At 38.4% G+C, this 23,897-nt stretch overlaps 1 protein-coding gene across 1 annotated transcript in view; it reads right to left on the bottom strand.

The window, feature by feature from the left end:
• Positions 1–11,381: 11,381 nt before the first annotated feature.
• CALCR (calcitonin receptor) overlaps positions 11,382–23,897 on the bottom strand; it is a 156,429-nt gene continuing 143,913 nt past the window's right edge. The window contains exons 12-14 of the mRNA XM_040472670.1: positions 21,682–21,900; positions 20,948–20,989; positions 11,382–13,438 (exon numbers count right to left, since the gene is read on the bottom strand). Coding sequence (XP_040328604.1) covers positions 13,181–13,438; positions 20,948–20,989; positions 21,682–21,900 — 519 coding nt within the window. The 3' untranslated portion in view covers positions 11,382–13,180. The remainder of the gene's footprint in view (positions 13,439–20,947; positions 20,990–21,681; positions 21,901–23,897) is intronic.

Raw genomic sequence — 23,897 nt, 5'->3', positions numbered from 1 at the left:
AACATGGGGGTGCATGTGTCCCTTTGAAACAGCACACCTGTATCCCTTGGATAAATGCCAAGTAGTGAACTTTCTGTGTTGTAGGGTAGTTCCATTTTTAGTTTTTTGAGAAACCTCCATACTGTGTTCCAGAGTGGCTAGATCCTAGGTGTGTTTTGGTCTGGGTGTTGAAAGTGGTTTGACAGATTAGAGAAAAAAAGGCGGGGGGGGGGGGGAAAGAAAATTGAGAATTTGAAAAAATGAATACACTGAAGTAGACTAAAATGAAATGATGGGAATGAAACAGAATTTGAAAAAATTTACACAAAAGTAAAGAATATAGTATAAAAATATTAAAGAAAAATATTTGTAATAAAAATTAAAAAGGAAAATGAATTTTTTTCTTTCTGTATTCAAGAAAAGAAATGAAAAAGAGAAAAAAAGAAATCGTTTGAAAAATTGAAAAAGTAAATACACTGTAGTAGACTAAAAATGATGGGAGTAAAATAGAATTTTAAAAAATTTACATAAAAGCAACAAATATAGTAAAACAAATTAAGAAAAATATTTTTAATAGAAATTGAAAGTAAAAATGAAGTTTTCTTCTCTCTGCATTAATTCAAGAAAAAGAAAAGAAATGAAAAAGAGAAGAAGAAAAAGGAAAAAAAAGGAAATCGTTTGAAAATTTGAAAAGGTGAATACACCAAAGTAGACTAAAATAAAATGATGGAAGTAAGATAGAATTTGAAAAAAATTACACAAAAGTAAAAAATATAGTGAAAAAAATTAAAAATATTTTTAATAAAAATTGAAAATAAAAATGAATTTTTTCTCTTTATTCAAGAAAAAGAAAAGTAGTGTAAAAAAACAAAAAAAGAAAATTGAATAGATGGATCTGCTAACAGATTGAAATAGGACTGAAATTACTTCGTTTTCCCCTAGAAGTCAGATTATGTAGCACTTTATAGTCCATAAACTAAGTAGGTGGTGAGACTTGTGTTCTTGAAGAGAGAGGTTGGCCTATTTGGGCGGGGCTCAGTGTAATGGCTCCATTCTCCACCAGATGGTGCTGCTAGCCTACTGTGGTGGATTGTTGCAGGTGCTTGTAGTACCTATGAGCATGTGCGGGAGTGGTAAAAAAATGGCGTCACCCAGCTACCCAGGCTCCAGTATCCGAATTCTGTTCTCCCTGATCAGCAATCGCACACCTATCCTCTGTCTTCAGCTTTTGTCCACTCCCCACTTCTTCACTGTTCATGACCAAGCCCCAGGCAGTACCTCTCTCCCAAGTTTTGTCTCCGATGTGGCTGTTTTCCCCAGCCCCTTACTTCTGAAGGACTGCAGCTTTGACCCATTCAGCCCCTCTGTGGGAGGGTCTCTCCAAGCAATGGCCGAATGTCGGCTGCACCCAGGAATGTTTGCGGGACCCTGCTGCTGCTGGTGCCTAAAGACTGCCGCCAGGTGCCAGCCCACCACAGAAAAAGTTCGCGAGATAGTGTAACAGCAGCTTTTCAGGGATTATGGAAAATCACAACACACATCTGGCACCAGGCTTCACCCTTAATGACCTTGTTCCAGCACCAGCGAATGTGGCCATTTTCTGGGGTCTGCTGGGACAGTCTCCACCAAATGTCCTTCCATCAGTGGAACCGCTTTTCCCCGTGTGGACCGAGAACCTCTCGGACCCCACTCTGTTCCTGGGGATTCGCCCTTCCCACCAGAGCACTGCCAGGTATGGAGCTGCGGAGTTGCAGACTTTAAGCTCCCCTTGTTTACAGTCTTAATGGAATTTAAACCCTCTCCTTTCTCCTTTCTCCCTTTTTAGTTTAGTCCCTGCAGCTGTGTCCAATTTTCTACTTTCTCTCCAACTGCTATTGGGGAGGGGTGCTTTTCCTATATTCTTCCCCATCCCCCCAGTCTCTGTCCTCTCTCCACCTGCAAAAGTGGCTTCCTGCCTGCCACTGGCTTCTCTCTCCCCAAGTTCACCTCTCCGTGCCACGTACCTGCTGAATTCTGTGGTTCAGGTTGTGCAGATTGTTGTGTTAATCCTCAAATCAGTTTCCTAGGTGTGTAAGATGGTTTAGTGTTGGTCTGGCTGTATTTCAGGGACACGAGACACACAAAAAAAGTCTATGCTGTTCCGCCATCTTGGCTCTGCCTCTAAAATTTTTTTTATTTATTTACTTATTATTATTCTATCATCCTATCCTATCCTATACTATCCTATCCTATTCTTATTTTAGAGACAGAGAGTGGAAGCAGGGGAGAGAGATAGCGGGAGAGAGAGGAAGCGGGAGAAAGAGAGAGAATTTTAAGCAGGCTCCATGCTCAGTACAGAGTCTGATGCAGGGCTGGATCCCACAACCCAGGAATCATGACCTAGGTCAAAATCAAGAGTTGGACGCTCAACTGACTGATCCATCCAGGCACCCCTCATCTGTGAAACTTTTGAATCAGTAAAAAATAATGCCCACTTTGTTTCCCTTCTCTCACAAGATGAGGTACAGACCTTGGTGGTTCCCCCTGGAAATAGTCATGTTCCCATGTCTAATAGTGGCATTATTGTTTTAGTGAGCACTTTTCTGCTAACTAAGGATTTTGTGCATATCTGCATATACTTTTTAACTTTTTGGATGACCTCTTCGGTAACCTGCTTGTGCATATCCCATGCCAATATTTTTCTTGTTGATTTGTGAAAGTTCTTTTTATGTTCTAGTTATTAAATCAGTGTTATCTTGCTTCCTATCATTTGCCAATTAAAGATATCTATTTAATAAGGAACACTGTTTCTTGTTGGTTAGGTATCTTTAATGTAAACAAATTCTTTTTTTTTTTTTGCCTTTTGATTTATGCTATTTGTTTAAGAAATATTTCCCTGCCATCAAGCTATTTGTTTACATATTCTTTTTGCATACATATATATGCATACATATATATGCATATGTATTTTTAAGTTTATTTATTTTGAGAGAGAGAGCATGGGAGCACATGTGTGCCTGCAAGGGTGGGAGAGGGGCAGAGAGCGAGGGAGAGCGAGAGTTCCAAGCAGGCTCCATCTTGTTAGCACAGAGCCTGACACAGGGCTCAATCCTATGAACCGTGAGATCATGACCTGAGCCAAAATTAAGAGTCAGATGCTTAACTGACTGAGCCACCCAGGTGCCTTATAAATGCATATATTTACCTTATATCATTAGAAAGTTAATATCCCTGGACTCTTAAGAAGTGATCCAATTTTATTTTTCTCTATGTTGTGATCCAGTTTTTCCAATACCATCTATTAAACAAATCATTATTTCCCCCTGATTTGTGGTATCACCTTTGTTATATATTCTGGAAAATCTTGTATATCTGGAAAACATTTTGTGGCAGAAATTAACAATTCCTCAACAAATTTGATGGGACTTATCCATAAAACCATCTAAGACTGGTGTTTGACTAGTTTATTAAAGTTTTCTGTTTTTTGTGTCCAATTTCTCCCATTTATATATATATTTTCTAGATATTTAGTTTCATCTAAGTTTTCAAATGTATTAGCATATGGTTGTATGGCATACAGAAATTTTAATGCTCTTATTGCTTTTATAATCTCTGTGGTGTCCTAATTATTCATCATTTTATTATGTATTTAAAATTTTTTTTTAATATTTATTTTTGAGAGAGAGAAAGAGAGACAGAGTATAAGCAGGGGAGGGGCAGAGAGAGAGGGAGACACAGAATCTGAAGCAGGCTCCAGGCTCTGAGCTGTTAGTGCAGAGCTTGATTTAGGGCTCAAACTCATGAACCCTGAGATCATGACCTGAGCCAAAGTTGGACAGTTAATCAACTGAGCCACCCAGGCAACCCTATTATGTATTTTTACAGTAAAAGCATCCTATCCTCTTTTTTTCTTCATCAGTCTCATTAGAGGCCTTTTTCTTTAATAATTTTTTTTGAAGAACTAAATATTTGGGTTTGTTGTCCTTCTCTTTTTTGTTCTTTTTTTTTTATTGACTTCTGCTCTGAAACCTATATCCCTTGAAGTACATGTGTGATGAGTTATTTAGAACATTTAATTCTGCTATAGAAGACAAAGAAAGTAAATGAGAAGTATGAATAATAAGTAGATTAGTAACCTGTGAGCTATATTAGATGTAGAATAATTTGAATGGAGCATATGTGTGTTTAACATAGACTATAAGATATGGAGGGACGACAAGGCACCAAGTATTTAAGATCACTAAAGGTACCAAGGCATACAAACCCCAGTATTAATGATACTGTACATATACGTTAGGCTTCTAAGACATTCAGTGGTCATGAGATTAAATATGCCATCAATGGTGACATTGTAGTTCCTGTTGTCCTCTGCCCAAGAAAAGAAGATAAAACCCATAGCTGTTAATTATGGTAATTGGAAGCTACAGTTGTAGCCATGAGTACTTAGTCTTGCATCTGTCTGGTAGATCAAGTACCATATGTTGGCTCTAGACATCTTTCCTCTTCTGTGCCTCACTGCTCAAACCTCAACTCTGGTCTTCATATCTATGGGAATATATGGCCCAGAGAAGAAATGCAAACACTAAGGATTCAGGTAGTATGGTTAGTCTATTTTGCTGTATTCTATCCTAAGATCTTCTTCTCTAAATTTCTGATTGAGTGTTTTCAGTTGATTAAAAAAAAACTGCATGATTTGAGCAATCTTAATTTGGTCTATAAACCTTTGTGGGGCATGAATTCTGAGATATCTTGCCTGATAGAGTACATGGAAAATACCATTGCCTCAAGGGACTTTCTCACATAACATTTTCCTTCTTATGTTGTTTTGCTTTCATTCTGTGGCTCACCCTCTTATTTCTTCTTGGATAAATGTGTCTAAAGTTTAAGTGTTCTTCCCATTACCCAGTGGGGACCACAGCACTGGTTTGGACCATGACTCTGCACACGGGCTAGAAAAGTATATGGGACCTTATGCTCACCTTCCTTACTTGTATCAAATGATGACCAATGTACTGATCTTCTATCCCTTTGCTCAAGGCAGGAGGTGGCTTAAATAACTAATTTAGGTTGGAAAAAAAAAAAAGTCTAAGTGTCCTTCAAAGAACTGCTTTAGGTATGTCTCATAAATTTAAAAGTAATATGATACTAATATAAGTCAGTCACCATTCTATAATTTTTAAGACGTTATAGTAAAATATTTATTATTTCCAACATCAGACTGCTCAACCTATAACTTTGTTATTAATTTCTAATTATATTGCTTTATGGTCTGAGATCTTCTGAATGGTATTAATCATTTGGAATGAATACAGATTTTCTTTATGATCTTAAAGATGGCTATTTTTGTAAACATTCTGTCTATACTCAAAAAGAATGCAGGTTTCCTGTTTGTTGAGCATAGTTAATATATTTTCAATGGGTTGAGTTTGGGTAGTTATATTTTCCAGATATTTTTGTAACACTTGTAATATTTGCTTCACCTATCAGAGTCTGAAGCAGGTGTGTTAAAATCATCAACTACAACTGGTAAATTGCCTATTTCTTCCTGAAGTTCTTTCAGTATTGATATATTTTGAAGCTGTATTTTAGGGTACATATGAGTTTATGATGGTTATAATCTTCTTGTGCAATTATTTCTTTTATTAGTACATAATTTTCTTTCTGTTCTTTATGATTTTTTGTTTTGAATTCTATTTAGTCCGATATTAAGAGATGACCCCACATTTCTCTGGGTTTATATTTCCCTAGCATAACTTTTCCCACCCATTTCCAAACTTCTGTTTTCTTTTTGTCTTGTGTGTGTCACATTGTGGGGCTTTATTTTTTTAAATCTAATATGAGATTCTCTGTTATTAATTGGTGACCACAACCACTTTATTATAATGTTATATTATGACTATTTCATACATTTAGAGACCCATACTCATGTTTATTTACCCATATTGCGTTCTTAATTATCCCAATCTTTATCTTCCCTGCCCCTTCACAGAGCACCAATAAAAGAAAAAAAGCTTTAGCTTGTTTGATTATCATGTTGATCTTGTCCCAATCTTGTCAACATCAATACGGATTTTAGTTTGGGGTATTTATTTGTTAATATTTAACTTTTCTTATCTGAGGTCTCTTACCTTTCTTTAATTCTGGAGAATTAAAAAAATATATTTCTTCAAGTATTTCCTCTTCCCCATTATATGTTTTTGGTCTCCTTCTGGGATTCCTGTTGTCTAACATTGGCACTTCTACTTCTGTATCTCAGTTTTTCTTTTCTATTTTCTATCTCTTTATTCTTTACTGCATCCTTTGGGGGAGATTCCTCGTCAGATCCTCTTAGTTACTAATGTCCATCTTACTAATTAACTGTTATTCATTTCAATTATTGCACGTAGAGTTATTTATTTCAGCTATTGCATTTTTCATAAATAGTATTCCCCTGGGTTCTTTTATATTATTTCTTGTTTCTTTCTGTATTGCTAATAATCTTTATTTATGCCCATCAATATATGTTTTCAAGCTTATTTGGAATTTTTCATCAGCATTTCCTAATCACTCTGGTTTATTGTATACTTTGTTCAGTTTGTTGGCCTTCCTTTGGAATGGTTGTATTCCTGAGATGTCTAATTGTCTTGGCCAAGGAGTTCCTGTTTTTGGAGTAAATAGTCTCTAATGTCTTTTGGGGAGTAGCCAAAGACCAAGTCATGGCTTTGTGGATCCTGGTGAATTTAAAGAGAATGGAGGGAGTGAGCCCCAGGGTAAAGATCTAGTCACCTTGGAGTATCCTAGATACTTTCCTGTGCTGCTACTCTACCCGGACAACTTATACCTGGTCACTGCCCCTCATCCCACCCTACCCCCCTGTTATAACCTGCCAGTCTTGTGGTGTTGGAGAAGAAGGAAGGGCAGGAGTGAATGCCCAGTTTGGCTGCTTAGTGCATACTTATTTGTTTTCATGAACTCCTTACTCCTTTAGGGCTTTTGTGCTGCCCTGAGAGTGTTCTGTGGACACTGGTACCAGCAGGGGGCCTATTGCTGCAGGTGATGTCCCAGAGTGATGAGAAGTTGAAGACCAGAACATAATAAAACTCTTTCCTCTATCCTATTCTTTATTGCAGTGGCCTCCAGCTGTTCTCTAGACTGCTCTCCCCCCCACCTTCCTCAAAATATACACTCATTTGAGAAGCCTAGAGTTTCATTTTTATTTTTTTTCCTTTTCCTTTTTCTCCCCCCACCATTAAATACTAATTCCTGAAATGCATGTGTCCCCTCTGTTTCTGTAGCTTCTCCAGGGTTGATGTCTGGAGTTAGAGCCAGCAGCCCCCCTAACTAGTTTGCCCTCTTGGCTGACCCTATAGTTCCCCATGCCTCTATCTTCCCCACTCTTTGCCTCCCTTCATCACCTAGCACTGAGTTCTATGGGTGAATGTATGTTCATGGTCTTTACTGTCCTGTCAGTTCAGGCCTCCATTCTTGAAAATCAGTACATGGAAGTCTGCCTACAAACAGTCTGCAGACCTCAAGTTAGGCCTGGTGTGTCACTGAGAGTTTCCCAAAGCATGTTTTGTCTCCCAAATATCTGAAATGGAAAAGCACCAAACCAGCACTGTATGTGAAAAAATCTCTGGATAGAAAAAGAAGTCATTACTATAGAAAGAAACCCTTTAAACTATAGAAATATGCACTTCATCTAAAATCCACTCATATTTGAAGGAATCTGTGGACCATGAATTAATTTTGGACCAAAGAAGATACATATTGTGAACTGTCTCCATCCTCTCAATCAACAGGAGACAACAATCTGGTAGAGTTAAGAGGGAAAGAGTCTTACTTTGGTAAGTGTAGGATGGTGCAGTAGGGCCAACCAAGATGACCATTTAAAAAGCAAAGGGGGGGCGCCTGGGTGGCGCAGTCGGTTAAGCGTCCGACTTCAGCCAGGTCACGATCTCGCGGTCCGTGAGTTCGAGCCCCGCGTCGGGCTCTGGGCTGATGGCTCAGAGCCTGGAGCCTGTTTCCGATTCTGTGTCTCCCTCTCTCTCTGCCCCTCCCCCGTTCATGCTCTGTCTCTCTCTCTGTCTCAAAAATAAATAAACGTTAAAAAAAAATTTGTTAAAAAAAAAAAAAAAAAAAAAAAGCAAAGGCACTGGGCACTCTGGATTCAGATCCTAGCCTGGCCACTTACTAATCGGGTGACTGTGGTGGATGCATGATTTAACTTCTTTTTCACTTAGCTTTCTCGTCACTAAAATGGGGTTAAAAACAGGTTAAGTTGTTACAAAGAGTAGGTAAGCTAATGTCTGTAAGTCTATTCTTTTTTTTTTTTTTTTTTTTTTGAGAGAGAAAGAGAGAGTGTGTGTGTGTGCACGAGCAGGGATGGGGAAGAGAGAGGGAGAGAGTGAGAATCCCAAGCAAGCCCCATGCTGTCAGCACAGAGCCTATCACAGGGCTTTGATCCCACGAACTGTGAGGTCATGACCTGAGTTGAAATCAAGAGTTGGACACTCAACCTACTGAGCCACTCAGGCACCCCATAAATCTATTCATATTGACTATAGTTTTTCAGTGATTGGTGTTCCTTTTCTTCTTGTTCTTGTTCTTGTCCTTCTTCTTCTTCTTTTTTTTTTTTTTTCATTTTATTTATTTCAGAGAGAGAGAGAGAGACTGTGTGAGCAGAGAGGGGCAGAGGGAGACAGAGGGAGAATCTCAAGCAGGCTCCATGCTCAGTGTGGAGCCCAACATGGGGCTCAGTCCCACAACCCTGGGATCATGACCTGAGCCAAAATCAAAAGGTAGATGCTCAACTGAATGAGCTCAACTGACTGAGCCACCCAGCCTCTGCTCTTTATTCTTTTCTTCTTAAATCATCTCTATGCAAGGAATGTTCTCCATAACATTAAGCCCCCATGACAATAACCCTCTTGTGATGACAGCATGCAGAAGCTGTAATGCATGGGCACAGCAGGGAAATGCTTGCAGCCCTGGGAGTAACCACCCACCCTGCTGTGCACACATTTCAAGAGTTTGCAGCTGGGTGTATGTTTAGGTGCAGGGTCTCTGTGTGAGACTGGTGCACTAGCTTTGATTAGCCAGTCTGGCAGGAGTGGATGGAGACAGATTTCCTGACATTATATTTTGAACATATTTTTCCCCTCCCCTCATTAAAGACATCTCAACTGGTTTTACTGAATTTCTATTCAGCGCTTCACTTGTAATACTCTGAGATTTTATTTGGAAGCAATTTCTCCAAATAAAATAGGAAGTCTCTTCAGTAAAGGAGATTACAGGGACATGCAGTGGCATTGCTGGTCAGTCAGCCAAGAGCTGGGGCACAGTTTGAGTCTCAGTGAAAGCATTTCTGGAAAGTTAGAGAGAAGGCATTGAATTTCTGTGAGGGGAGGAAATGGACACTGATCAGTGACCTAAGAGACTGGCTGGTCAATGCTTAAGATAATAAAAAATCTCTGAAATCTTTCAGAGATGCTCACTAATCTCAATGGGGCAATAATATATGATGTTAGAAAATCTTCCCAAGTTGAACTGTGTTTTCTCTCCTTTGAGGCTTCATATTATCCATAGGTATTAAACACATGTAAATTCTATATCCAGAAGAACAGAAATAATCAGAAAGATAGTTCTTCATTTTCAAATGTCGGCTTTCTACCTTGCTTGACTCTCACAATCACACATTATTATTCTTTCTTTTATGCTTCTAGTTATTGTTACCCCATGTTTGCCCCACTGCTGCACATACACACAAGGTATCTATGGATTAGTTCAGTAAAATCAATTTTATGTAAACTTAAGCTAGGAGGGAGGCATCTTGTCTACTCTTTCAAAATAATAAATGGACCTTCCTTCTGAGTTTATCTGCTTGCTTTTCTAAATATGGCTTCTGATTTTCTCTCTTCATGAATATGCTTATTTGAAACTCTGAAGTGTTAACTCCCCGATAAGAAGTATAGCCAATGGAAGAATCACTGTTTTAGACCTGGTTCTTGAGAAAATGAGTCCTTGCTAGGTATTTATGCAGAGATCTTGTTCTGAGAATGTTTCTTGTAACTTGAGCTGTCCTGCCCAGTACTAATAAGGAGGAAAGGTCACATTCAGCTACCAGTTCCAACCACATTTGTCCCGTTGTTCTCCCGCCCCAAAGATATCCATGGTTATGGTTTTAGGGTCATGGTTGACTTGGCAGGTTTTGATACATACCATTGACCCAGGAAAGAAGCAGTCACCACTGCAAAGAAACTTTGCCATGATAACTATGATAAATAAATATTTGTCGTAGAGTTAAATGGAAGGTGTGTGAAATGCCTGTTGAATCAATGATAATGAATGAAGGAATGAATGAGAAAGGCTGGAGCCTCATGACAATAGCATTTCTGTTATTTCTTTCTCAACATCTTTCCTCTTTTAAGAACCATGATATCTATGTGTATCCAAAGGCCTATTTGGGATCTTTTTGTAGTAGGGATCAAAGCAGGTGGGCAGCTGACCACCTGAGTTCAGGTTGCCTGCTGAAGAATCAGGTTTTATGGATGATGGAAAATTCCTTTTGTTTTTCAAGATCTCAAGGGTAATAATATTCATCTGTATTGCCTATTGGGACACAAAGAGTAAGATATAGCCCTTATGTATCTTTTCTGAAAAAGTTCTCCAGCTCTTATGAGGACAATAGTTGAACTGCACAGAACCTACAGATGGCTCCTGTTCCCCATTATTAGTCTGTCACAGTTCTAATTTCATCCTCATCTTTCCATTTCATGCTTTCCAGATATGAAAACCTTTCCAATGGTGGCCTTTATGCATTCTAATGACATGTAGTTAGTTGCCTTTTATCCTGCCTTAGTGTCTCTCCCAAACTATATTAAAAATCAATGATCGTAACAATTCTAATGATCTGATGTGATATTGGACAGTTTCAAGTCTGGTCCCAGAATAATGAAAAAAAAAAAAAAAAAACCAAAACAGTCAAGAACAATAAAAGGATTTGATACTTTTTGCCCTAGATTTCTTTGCTGTGCTTCCCAAACTTATGCAATATAGATCAAAGGTTGTGTATGGTTTTTGTATTATCAAGGGAATGAGAGCTGAACTTTGGAGTTTATAGTCAAATTGAAGATGTTAGATGATCACACTGACAAAGGCAATAATCTCAATGTTTTTGCACATAAGTTTTCTAACCTATGCTTTTGGATTATCTTTCCCCCTCTTGTAACACAAACTAAATGGGATGTTAGCAGCCCATGGCTGAAATGAAAAACAAACAAACAAAAAAACAAAAAACCCCACAAAACTGAACATGGAATGAGCAGGAGACAAGATGAATGTAATGAAAGATGAAGAATATATTTCTTTAGAAAAATAGGCACATATACATCTTTTTGCTTTTAACATACTCTGTATTAATTTATAGATATACATAGCGTAAGCATTTCACATCATTTTGGCACTGTGTACAATTCTACGGAAAGCTGTGTTGTTTTTCAGCCCGTACTATAACAGCACAATAATGTCTAGAATATTTAGCAATATAGTATCACATTTGTACTAGAGCTGCCTCAAATACTCTGTTTTCCATGTTTGTAAACGAAAATAGGAACACCACTACATAAACACTGTGATTGAAAAAATACCTTCTTTTCAGTTCCTCCTTTACATTCAGTAAAGGAGACTTAAGCCACTTTAGTATCCAAAATACATTTTCACTGAAGGAATATAATTTTTCTTCGGGTGCACTAAATATGTAACCAGAACAAATCAACTTTTTGTTTTCCCACAACTAGATCACCTCTGAAAGGCAGTGGCATCAAGGACATAGATGAGACTTGAGATTTGGAGGGTTTTGGTGGATCTCTTCATTTAGCACAAAAGTAAATGATGGTGACTCGGATTACTGTTGCAAATTCACAAATGAATTTTAGGTGCCAGCAATGATAACTGGTTTATTCAGGGATTTTTAAGGATTTTATACTGAGGAAGTGAAGAGAGACATGGGAATATAATATTGGGTTTTCAGAAGAACCTCTACTTTCATTTTAAATGAACTGGTGGATGGTCAAACTTGTAGCAGTTACTTTTCCTCCTCCTGTCTTGCTAATAGCAGCAAACAAGAGGTCAACTACAAACTGATTTCTAATTAGCCCTACTGAATCTTCCTGGAAAAGTTGGAGATCTTGTTAAGCTTTGAAGCTGGGTGGAAGGCAGTTAATGGATTTATATGGAGTCTTTTAATTACCAGTCTTAAACAAATTTATCTTTTACTGCTAGATAGCACCCAAGGGCAAGAGGTAATCTGCTTTATAAACCTTAGAGTGATTTGCTTTATAAATCCTGGAGCTTAGGAAAGTGGAAAACTCTTTAAAGAGAATATTCTCTTCCACTAGAAATTATATTTTTGGCAGTTTTGTGAAAAATTTAGTGATGGATTCTTTGTGACCTCCCAGTGTATAAATGTCAAGGACCAAAGCATATTCAACATGAAGGCCAGCTCCTTCAGCAGGTAGACCTGTTCGGTGGACAAGATTATCCAAAACCAAACTGAGTGTACGATATTAATAAACCAATTAACAAGGTGGCCCATCTAATGTTTTGAGCAAATTGACTCTAAACTTCTTTTTTATTCAGAGCATTACACCTTCCTGCCAAATGCAAGTCTGTCCCCCGACATTCTTAGTCATCTCTATATTAGAAAGCCACTCGGTCTTGCAGAGGTCATGTAATTTGTGCGGTTTACATTGTGTGGATGGTAAAACATCTGAGTAATATTGGAATTGGTTGAAATAAAAAAATTAAAAATCAGATCCATAGCCAAATACAGAAATATTCTAATTCAAAGTCTAGAGTTAAAAAGAAAAATAGTGACCGTGATTTTGATTTTTCAAAGTTATAAATGGCTCAAGATTAACAAGGAGCACCCTGTTTCTGAACTAGGTCAATTTAGTCGTGTTTCTCTTGGATACTTTGCTTGCATTACTATGACATCTGCATCTCGGTCCTAGATGAAAGATGGAGATCACAAGTGATGCAGTGGGAGACCCCATTCCTAGACTGTCTCCCACAGCAATAGTACCAAGGATAACTTTCTCCAGATTTACTATGGACAAATTCACTTAATAATTCTTCACGAATGATATGCTCAGCTCCTGGGAGGATGGGGATCACTTTAAACACATGGTCTGTCTGTCTCCCAGGAAATGAAGGCTCAGTGATCACGATGTAAGCTTCACATTCAAGCGGATGACTCTTGCTCAATGATCTCCAAAGCGATGACCTCTGCACCCTCCTCGCCCAGGTTGTTGGCGGCTTCGTTCCTCGGCTCCTGATGGCAGATGTAAACCGGGATGTCGCCGGCTTCAGCTGCGGCTGCGGCAGCGGCTGCAGCAGCGGCTGCAGCGTTGGCAGCAGAGCGGCGGGGGTTCCTGCTCCCCCAGCGCTGATCCCACTGGGTTTTGAATTGGGCCCAGTGGCGCTTCACGGTGGTTTGGACCTGGAAGAGAAAAGGCGACCTTGTTTTCGTATAATTGTCAGAAAGGACCTGAGCTGTTTATGAGTGAGCACAATTCTAGGAGCTCATCAGAGGTTAAAGGAGATCGAATCGTAATTCTGATCCAAAGGACTGTGCAGGATAGGATCTGGTTGGGGAACATACCATCTTGGCAGAAGAATTTACAAACTGGAGAAGTGAGTTGCTTGCCTAAGCTACCACTGGCAAGGTCATTTGCTCTTTTGAGTAAAAGTCTGTTCTTTAGCTCTTCTACCCAATCAATGAAATTTGACTTGGTTTCATACCCAATATGGTATACATGTCATATCAGAGGAAAAGATTTTGAGAAGTTTTTATCTGCTACCACCTCTGGTAAGGCAGAAACTTTCATCTAAACCTACACATTATTGGTCATGATGGAAAGCGTTGCACAGTTCTGGGTTTTATGATAATGACTTCACACTGGTGATTTTCCTTTCTCCAACATGGCTTGAGAGCGGATGTGCGAGGTAAAACTCTGGTTAATGGAGTGACAAGCTTTTAAGAAGAAAATTTCAATCTCTTTCTATTGAGAAACTTCTAGTATGTAAATAAACTCATCAAACATACTTTATAAATATGATGAACTCTATCTTGAGCACAAGGGAGAAGATGCTAAAGTCAGAAAGTTCCAAATATGAAAATTACAGTAAGCATAGCTGAAAACAGCACAGACGATAATGTTGCTTCCCTAGCTCTGCTTTCTACAGAACTGAATTCAATTTAGTAGTTAAGTTAATCTTTTCTGTTGTCTTCTAGCATACAGTGTTTACACATATGCTCCAAAGACTGTGCTCTTGGGGTTTGAGTTCCAGTTTGTTGACTCCATGGTTGTTGTTGTTTTTTTGTTTCTTAGGCTTTTCTCCTTTGTAAAAAGGAGATCATGACACTAATTCAGAGTTGTGAGTAAGATTTATTGGGGTTATTTAAGTCACCTAGTATGGTGCTGGTGCATAGCAGCAGTAATTCCCTACTTTTTCTCATGTTCTGTTCCCACGTTGACTCCCCTCCTATACCCACCACCTCCAAGGATTTCCCAGTCAATGTGGCTGGGTTTGAGAGAGTCAAGTGTCTCTCTTAATATTATCTAGCACTTAATAAAGACCTAGCTCTTTATTAAGGCTATTTGCTGGTTGAAAACTGATTCATGTAAGTGTTTTGCCTCCTATGGTTGTAAGCAAATCAGTAGAAGAGGTACAAATGTCAGCTGTAATATATGTATAGAGAGAAAAGGATGGATTGGAGCCATGGAAGAGGTACAGGTGAGGAAGAACAGAACAGTAAAGAAGAAAAGCAGTTAGGACAGTGCTGAATAACTGAGTATTGACTAGTTTGTTAACCCTCTGAGACATTTCTGTCTAGAGGTCAAGACACAAAGAGAAGACGAAGCCTGAAAGATTAGGTCCGTTTATTTCTAATTGAAACGATATACTCCTTCACACACTATGGTTTCCTGCACTCAGCTAGTGCCATTCAAAATAGCAGTAGGGAGACATGCTCCAGATAGGCTGAACTTGATCACGGTTATTCTTTTCAGAAGGAATTCAGTCCATACCCTAGGTGACCTGAAATCTTGGCCTCGTGGGTTTGTCCTTTAGCTATTTACCAAAAATGCCTCCATTTCAGTCACTCGGCCAGGCACAGATAGAAGGTATTCGGGTCCCGTAAGAGCACTCAGACACCAGGAACAGAGCTGCCATCAGGCAGAAGTGGAAGATTCCCATCCATCATTCTACTGCGTTTGCCTGAGTTGGCTCATCTCTCTGCCAAAGTGGTTTTAAGCCACTTATTGCTTTGACCCTGATTCTCCAATATTAAACTGCTGGTCTCTCTCCACCAGCTATATGGTTTCTTCCCATCAGGCCTCTATTCACTGTGTTCCCTCTGACTGGAATGCCCCTCCCCCCACCCTTCACTAACACCAAAACTTGTGTTTTCAGGACTCAATTCTGTTTCCCTGGAAACTTTTCTTAACCCCCTAATACAGAGTTCTGTGCTCTTGTTGCACTTATTCTCCATTCATTATTGCTCTTGCTACATTATATTATAATGCTTGGTATGTCTCCCTCTCCTCCTGTGTGTGTGTGTGTGTGTGTGTGTGTAGTGTCTATTAAGTCTAGGTCCTTAAATGTTTTAAATGCCAGGTTCATAATCTAGGAACCATCAAATACCCTGTTGAGGAAATAGGAAATACATTGTTTCAGCATATTTTTGAAGAAGCGATGTCCCCAGACAAAGGGAACTGATAGTTTCTGTGGATTCAGCATCTCTCAAATACCAACATTGTCTTTATAGCTAAAACTTACACCAATATTTAGAGGTATCCAAGGCAGACAGTGTTAAGTCTAGAGTGAGTTTGTAAAAGTGCCAGCAGACAAAAAAAAAAAAAAGTCTTTGTTTTTCCTCACCTGTTCTTTTAAAATAATCCCCTTTGGAGTGCCCATGCATTTTAATGAAGTACCTTGCGTAAATGAGGCCAAAGGGTTTGAGACCCATTTCATGTTTTTAATATTATTATTACAGAAATGTTCATAGCCTTCTATAATTGCATTCCTGAATTATAAACCTGTTCTTTTGTGTGAAGATGACAATCTTCAATTTGTAAACCACACATATAAGAATAGGCCCTTAACAGGATGTAAAAGACACTTGAATAATTATAGTTTAATAGGGCAATTATCTCCTACAATACCACAGGTTAGGCTTGATGCTGCTTTGATCACAAGAATAAGGGCATTGAATCTGATTGAAAAAAACAGGGAGACTTTTCATTGCTCCTGAAAAGCATCAGAAATGTTAGAAGAGGCCAATGGGATAAATATACAAAGTTTGAATTGTATAAATTCATCACTCATTCTAAAAGCAATTAACACAGATCACTTTACATTTTCCCTAATTATATCAATTTATTTATTGCCACCTTTAAAAATAGAGCCCTGGACTGAGGGTTTGAAGACATAATTATTGCACCTGGCTCTATTATTAACCATCGGTATAAGGCTGGGACATTTGGGCCTCAGTTTCTACATTTGTGAAAAAGAAAATCAGGTTGCAATCTTCATGGTTGGACTTAAATGCTTTTATCTTTGGCCTTTGTTTTGCTTAAATTCAGTATAAGCACCAGCAGTTATATACTGTTGAATGGAAGGTGGGATTTCTCCCAGGGAGTTTTGATTCAATGGATGAAAAGATTTTCAAAACTCCTCCCTCATGTCTTCCCTTGTTGATGCCACAACTGAATAGACCTGCTGCCATCTAAATTTAAGATTAAAAATCATGAATTTTAAAAACACTTTAAATCCACTGGGAAGTTAAAAAGTAACTATATGCTTTAAATGCTTTTATATGGCTTTTTGAAGCTGGATCTCTATTAAATCCTGTTAATTAGATGCTGAGGGGGACTTCTGAATATTATTCATAAAGTTGCCACTGATATTTTTTTCATCCTTTGGGAGCATTATCTTTACTAGTCTTTATCTTACAGAATTTACATGTTTTACAGTTTGAGGTAATTGGGTACTGCAAGATTATAAGATCAAGGTTTTCTAATTCCCTTTCACTACCTACTTTCCTATGTTTGGGGAAGCTTCCCTGTTCTAGAAGACAGAAATAAATAAATATCATCCATAATAAGGTTAATATTTTTGAAAATATTTAACTTGTGTTTCTTAAATAACATTACCCTACAACCCTCTCATTCATTAAGTGAAGGTCATTCATTGCTTGAAGAACAAATTAGATTTTGTCTAGAGTAGGTTCACCAAGTGTATTCTCTGATCAGCAGCATCAGCATCACCTGGAAAATGGTTATAAATGCAAATTCTCAGGCCCCATTCTTGTCCTACTAAATAGGAAACTCTTCTGGTTGGGGCCAACCACTCTGTGTTTTAACAAATTTTCCAGGTGATTCTGATGCACACTTAAGTTTGAGAACACTGGTCTGGAAAAACAACAAGAAAAATCATTGCTTAGCTTTGAGTCTCCAAGCTGACTTTCTTGAGTCTCTAGAAGGACAAGCTTTGAAAACCAGGTTTTATGGAGTGAGAGAATTTCTAAATAGAAAAGCTTACCTTTGCATTGAAGTGAAAGCCTTACTGCTCTGAAAACAGAATTTTACTAAAAGCCATAGTACAGAGAACACACAGGATGTGACGTAGGGAGAGTTCCTTGCAGACAGGAAGGGGAGTGGGGAGCCCAAAACCCTTCTAAGCCCCAGAGGAAGAGAAGAGAGAGATACAGAGACACAAAGGACCTTGCATTTCCCCTTCATGGGGGAAATACCTGGGGACATGGGGAGAAGAAAGAAAGCAGGAATAACAGAAACACCCCAATATAATAAATATTGCTCTTATGATTTTGAGAGCATAGTTCTAGAAATTGATAGCCCCACAAAGAAGTCCCACATTTGGCTTGGTACCATGTCCAACTTGGTGCCTGAGCAGCGGCTATGACATTAGCTGAAGACAGATTCACAGGCTCTTCTCAGTGTGAAGAAAGGAGGCTGACTTCCCAGGCTCCTCAGGTGGCTCCTCAGAAAACTGGTGTAATCAGAACAGGGGCAGGGCCTGGTCAAGGAGACTACAGAGTAAAATGATCTCTAGGGTCCTCAGTAGTGAGGGGAGCCACCATGAGTTTCAACAGGGGGTGCTAGCATAATGTCAGTTTTCACACACTCCAATCTTAAACCGAAATCTTCCTGATCATGCTAGTTTGATCTACAAACTATTTTAGCCATAATGCATGGACAATAGCAAGAAACATCAAAAAGGGAGAACATTCACTGTGTTGTTAGTGCTCTCTCAATTTTTAAGCTGTGGCTTGGAAACATTTGAGTATCTTTATAGCTATGATCATCTTTTTGAGGTCCCTTAGATAGTTAATAATTTATTGAAGTTGGATGGTCAGTGTCCACACTCTTGGAAGACTTGTAGGAACTATTTGATCCATAAGCACGCTCTCATGGTTACCTCCTGAATCCTACTACTGTAATTCTCCAAATTCCTTTCCTGCTTCTAGTCTTTTCATCCTATCTGATCCATTTGCATAACAGGAATCGCTGATAACATACAGATAAAAAAGAAAAACGAAAACCTCAATCTTCACAATCTAACTGACATATTAACCCCGGAAATCTCTTAACATTCTGGTAGGCAAAGCCCAATCCCAACTCTGTCTCAGATGCAGCTGCAAGAATTTCCTGCAGGTTCAAGTGCCCTGCCTGTGTTTCAGGTTGTTCACAGAGGGCCTTGCTGAGATCCACAGGCCTAAAATTCATGGGGCTGTGACATTAAATTTGACACAGTAAACAATTTCTATCTTATTAGAAATGTCACACTTGTAGCTTCTCCTGGTAAGAGAATCTTAATTAAAATGGAGACAGTTTCTTTACTTCAAAAAGCAGAGATAACAAACTCAAATGAACTAGAAACATTCAATTGTTCAGGAGCACTCCTCGGCTTGCTTTCTATGCCTGACACTCCCAAGACAGCATCATGGTTAAAACATAGTAAGTACTGAGGTATTTTTACAAACGCATGCAATCCTCTAATGTTTTCAAGGCATGCCCCTTCTGAATATGGTTTTTATATTAGCCCTATATGGGTATTGCTTTAGATGGGAAAACTTATTTTGTATGGCACCTGTAACAACTCAGAAGACAGAGACATACATTCACAGAAACTGATTAAAGATAAGGTGACCTAAGCCCTATTTATTTTTTTATTAGTTTTTGCTATTCTTCAAACAAATGAACAACAACAAAACAAAACAAAACAAAACAAAACAAAAAAACAAAGGAAGAGAGACACTTTAACAGCTGGCAGCAGAAAGATATCTTTTCATTTCTATCCCAAACCTTCAGTCTAGCCCATAGCAATAGTGAATACATAATATATTTTTGTTGAATGAAGGAATGAGTTTATGGATGAATGGACGAAGGGAGGAATAAAACGTACCAATTAAAAAGGAGAATGAGAATGACAAAAATCCCACAATGCAATGTCGAGGTTGGAGATAAATAATAGGTCACAAAACAGCAAAATATTATAGGTGCTCACTATTTAACTGAAGAAATAAAGAATGGAGAATCAATTAAATATTAATTGATTGTGGTTAGAAAACCATTCTCGTTTGTAATAGAAAAATAATATTTTTGTTTATCTCTTAACAAAATATGATTTGCCTTGATATAGAATTATTCTTAATAGGAATTAATGTAAAATTATAAAAAATAATTGTGCATTAAAATTCATGTGGTATATAACTAGAGAACATACGCCAACAAATCTCCAGGGAGGAATCCTAGACATATTATAGAGCAGTGAAAGATGCAGTTCATTTAATTAAGAATCAGGAAATTTGGGTTCTAGTCACCGTTATACAATATACAACTATGACTGTGACATTGTGCGAGTCACATGTTCTTCCTGGAGTGTAGACTTCTCACCTAAAAAATGAGGGAGCTTACAAACCATGTTTCTTGAAGCCCTGGATGTTCTGTGGTACAAGTTTAAGCAGCTCCACTTTTTTTTAAATTCAAGTATAATTAACATATGTGTTGGCAGGATTTCATTCTTTTTTATGGCTGAGTAATATTCCATTGTATGTATATGCCAGATCTTCTTTATCCATTCATCCATCAATGGATACTCAGGCTGCTTCCATATCTTGGCTATTGTAAATAATGCTGCTATAAACTTAAGGTTGCACTTATCTCTTTGAATTAGTGTTTTCATTTTCTTTGGGTAAATAGCCAGTAGTAGAATTACTGGATTATATGATATTTATATTTTTAATTTTCCAAGGAGCCACCATACTGTTTTTCCACAGTGGTTCCACCAGTTTGCTTTCCCAGGGACAGTAAGCAGGGGCACTTTTATGCTTTACAGTTGGGGTCCCGGGAGAGATTTCATTAGAAGAAAGGGAACTCTGACTAACTCCCCCCACCCCTGAAAACACTGGCCATATGGATCTCTAGATTTTACTGATCTAAATATTCAGATAATAAATTACTTATTTGAGAATGCTTTTTGAGTCTTAACTTCAGGGTTGTTTTCAAAATGTCGAATAAGTGATATGACACCGGCACCAAACAATGGGAAAAAAAAAAGTGATGAAGCAGGACAAATTGGCTGGATATTGGTTTTCCAAAGGAATGGGAGCATGACTTCTCCTACTGTGGGAATCCAGAATAGCTTTCACTATTCCTGCTCAAGGAACTCACTAACTTAAGGTGCCATCCAAGGAAATCAGAACTTAGCTGCCTGTCTGGATAGTATCTGCAATTGTACCATAGAAACACAGATAAGATGCAGCTCCAAGTAATGGAAAAAACATGATCCCTCAAGTCATGAAACCCTGCGAGGTCAACTGTAGAAGTGAGAGCAAATGAAATGTGTACAGAAATCCTTTGGGAACTGTAAAGTGCTGGCTGTATATAGATGAGTGATGGTATTATGTGAAATGCATGCTTACCTCGTTGTTGCAGAAGCAGTAAATCACGGCAACGAAGAATCCCTTAAAAAAGGAGGAAAATAGAATTGAAGTTATTTTTGTGTGCATTATGTTATTTAGGAATCAATATAAATAGCCTGGAGAGGAACATTTCACTGTTGCAACAGCAAGTGAAGGCTCAAGAAAAGACAATTACAGCACTTATATCCAGTGTTTTATTACAAGAATATTCCATTTTAAAGGGATATAGCTTCCAGCTTGGGGTCCAGTAGAGGCATTTCATACGGATATAAACATGTGCTTCTCTACCCTGTGTTTTCTTGGCATTGGGGACTATGATGATAGAAATCTAGGTTGGGAAACTGACTGACATTGGTGATGTTGATCTTCAAAACTCCCCTTCATGAAGGAAAAACAAATGTGGCCCTCAAAATACTAGAGAGGGGAAGGAAAGGTTGAAAGGATGGTGGCAATAGAAGTTCTGTCCTCAGTACTGTGCAGTGGGCCCATCCCTGGACAAATATTTGTCCTTAGGAAGATTTGTTCTCAAAGCTCATACTCCCCCTATTTCCTTCTTCAGTTTTGGGATTCAAAAAAAGGGGAAACAGGCAGTGAGAAAGACAGAAGCTGTATCCCTTCCAGGTTGCATATATTTGAAAAGGTCCTTCTAATCATATATGAGGCCTAGAAAATGGTTCACATTATGTCAACTAGCTGAGCAAGTAGTTGAGTAAATACACTATTGGCTTCTTTACCTGGAAATGGATCAGAGAGTGCATCAGGTAATCATAGATCTTCCCAAGCATCTTGTTGGATGGCCTCCAGGGAAAGACGACAAACTGGATTCCCAGCAGGGGCACCAGGATCAGGGTGGCCCTCACAGCCTTCAGGTACATATGCGATTCCGCCTCTTGGGTTTCCCTCAGTTTGCTTACAAGCACACGGACAATGTTGAGCAGGAAGAAGAAATTGACCTGCAAAGATATGATGTTTTGAAGAAATCATCTATGTCAGTACTACTGAAGGGTGCCCACTTTCCTCAGTTCTTGTTTATTCCTGGGAGCAGATGTGACCTCTGCAGGACATGAGGGATGGCCTGTGACATGGTGTAATTTGCTAAGCACTGCTGGGAACATCAGTATGACCAGACCCTTTCAGACCTGAATTAACATTTCTTTTTTTTTTTTCCAAATGAGAAAATATTATTCCTGCATATGTAAATATATTAGGTTCAATTCTAAGGAGGGTGGTTTATTCTTTACTTTGGTTTTTACATTTTTACAAAGGTTTTACATTTTTACATTTTTACATTTTTACATTGCATTATGAAGATTTTCCCTGTAGGCAAGACTACTTAACCAAGGCTGAAATGAGGACCGAGACATTTATTTGTAAAGTATTTGTAGTGGAGACAGCGAACCCAGCCTTCTTTTCTCTTTCATAACATCTTTTTAAAGACAATCACTTCATTGAGGTATAATGCACATTCAGTAAAATGGAGATTTTAAGTTTACATTCCAGAAGTTTAGAGAAAGGTATGCACCTGTGTAACAAACACTCCAAACGAGAAAAGAGCATTTTCATCACCCCAGAAAGTTCTCTCCTGCTCCTTTGTGGTCAACAACCCCCTCCCCTCCACCTCAAGCAACCACTAATTTCTGTTAGCATAGAAGTGGAGTATTATATGGTATGTACTTTTTTTGTGTGTGTCTGGCTTCTTTGCTTTGACATATTATCTGTGAGATTCATGCATGTTGGATATATTAACATTTCATTCATTTTTATTGCTGAGTAGTACTCTATTATATGGGTAATACAGATAATTTGTTTATTTATTCTACTGTTGATGGAAATTGGCATGGTTTCCACAATTTGACTATTATGAATAAGCATGCAATGAATATTTTCATACAAGTCTTTGTGTGGACATATGTTTTCGGTTCTCTTGAACAAGTACCCAGGAGGAGAACTGCCTGTTGACATGGTAAGCATGTATTTAACTTTATAAGAAACTGCCAAACTATTTTTCAAAGAGGTGGCTCCATTATATGTTCCCTCCAGCACTAGATGAGAATTCCAGTTGTTCTCCACCCTTGCCAACACTTGGTATGGTCACTCTTTTTAATATTAGCCATTCTAGTGGGTGCCAAACTACTTTTGGCTATGATGATTAGTTTTGAAACCAAAGTTGTTTTTAAAATTTAATTGATGATTTATTTTTAAATGATTAGAATGATTCTTCAACCTGGAAGAGAAGTAACATGATTACCCCCAAAAAATTCAGTAAAGGAGAGAGACCTTTATTAACAAATAAACTCTTACGAGGGGTTGGAAATATTCAAGACCTACATCGGTGGGTCTTTGTGAGGACTGTCAGGCTGGTAAGTACATCACTGCTCTGGAGGAGGGCAGAAGAAATTGGCTTTGGACTAGAGACACTGGTTACTAATGAATACTTCTTCAGTATGGGAGCAGAACATGGTGTATGACTCAGACTGTTTTTATTTTTCTCATTCGTACCCCAGGAAAACACTGTCTTTGAGGTTGGTGGGAAAACTAATGTCTAAATATTAAATTTGGTGGTTCTGACACTGGTCACCATATAGTAAACGCTGGGTAGAAACAGAGAGCTTGGAAATAGATGCAGATGGTCATATTCTCCACTACCCCAACTTCTTACTAGCCTATGTGATTTGGGGTGAGTTTACTTGCATCTTTGGGTCTAGTTTTCCTACTGAGTAAGGGTTGCTTTTTGAAGGGTTGCTGTTAGAAACAACATGGCAGCGTATGAGAAGTGCCTGAAATACGTTAAGTGTCTGCTGAGAGGGAGTTCCAATGATGGCTCATGTGCCAAAGATGAAATGAAAGATGGTTTTGTTTGGCAGAGACCAGGGGAAAAGGTGCAGATGGACTCTGCGGTTTTTCACTTTCTTTATCAGAAACATTTTTTATCATTCTTCAGCCCCTTGAT

This window comes from Herpailurus yagouaroundi, unplaced genomic scaffold (genome assembly GCF_014898765.1).
Source record: "Herpailurus yagouaroundi ecotype Mexico unplaced genomic scaffold, PumYag 100, whole genome shotgun sequence".
Classification (NCBI taxonomy): Eukaryota; Metazoa; Chordata; class Mammalia; order Carnivora; family Felidae; genus Herpailurus; species Herpailurus yagouaroundi.
This window is presented reverse-complemented; position numbering and strand designations above follow the sequence as displayed.